Below are 880 nucleotides of genomic sequence, written 5' to 3' on the forward strand. Positions count from 1 at the left end.
CTCAACGCACATCTGCACCACCCTTATCCCACGGAGGATGAGAAGCAGCAGCTCATGCGCACGACTGGACTTCAGATGAGTAAGTTGCTTTTGCACAATTCGATCACCCATCTGTGTCTTGAAAACTAACCGGCCCTTGAACTAGATCAAATCTCCAACTGGTTTATCAACGCAAGGAGACGTCAGGTACCCAGCTTGCTTAGAGAACGAAATGCCGAGATTGTCGACCCAACTCGGCTCATTACCAGCCCCAACAGGAGATCTAGGTCTTCGTCTATCAGTGACGGCGATCTTTCTTCAAGCGAATGGGGGCCTGACGCTCAAGGACAGGGCGATTGGGCAAGCAGGCGCCGAAGCCGCAGCGTATAGGACCCCTTTTGCTCGAGTCGGGCACATGGCCCAGCTGGACAACCCCTGCCCAGGCCAATCAAAGAAACATTCCCCCCTAAGAACATTTCGGACAGCGAACATTGCAGGCCTCAATGGCACAAAAACAGTCCCAGAGAGGAACGGAACATTATTTCAAGGAGACATTGCCGGAGGTGTATACCCCTCCGCTTCTTACAAAACATTTTGTTGAATGACACGACAAAATGCTATCCAAGGGGGTTTTTTTTTCTTTCATTTTTACAAGACAGATTTTGTTTGGCCTATTATTCATCAAGTGCTTACTTTTCTCATCTTTTATTCTTTTTTCTTTGGCTACTGGCATACACGATGTGGCTTGGAGTTGAAAACAACGGTTGATGCTCTCACGAATTTCCTTGGGCATGGGAGTCTATTGGCTGGTATGAACTCCCTTGGGCGAGGAGTGGCGTTTTGAAGCGGAATTTCAAGGGGTACAATAATTGGGCTTTCCTTTGTTCTTTCCGGCTTCTCC

The 880-nt window shown here is 48.4% G+C and overlaps 1 protein-coding gene across 1 annotated transcript; it reads left to right on the plus strand.

Moving 5' to 3' along the window:
* Window positions 1-369, plus strand: BBK36DRAFT_1131390 (hypothetical protein; the record flags this gene model as incomplete). Its single annotated transcript, XM_024891968.1, has 2 exons — window positions 1-79; window positions 146-369. Coding segments are annotated over 2 exons (303 nt in total), but the record flags the coding sequence as incomplete, so codon positions are not given.
* Window positions 370-880: the final 511 nt, after the last annotated feature.

The sequence above is a fragment of the Trichoderma citrinoviride genome, assembly GCF_003025115.1.
Source record: "Trichoderma citrinoviride strain TUCIM 6016 unplaced genomic scaffold BBK36scaffold_146, whole genome shotgun sequence".
NCBI lineage: Eukaryota > Fungi > Ascomycota > Sordariomycetes > Hypocreales > Hypocreaceae > Trichoderma > Trichoderma citrinoviride.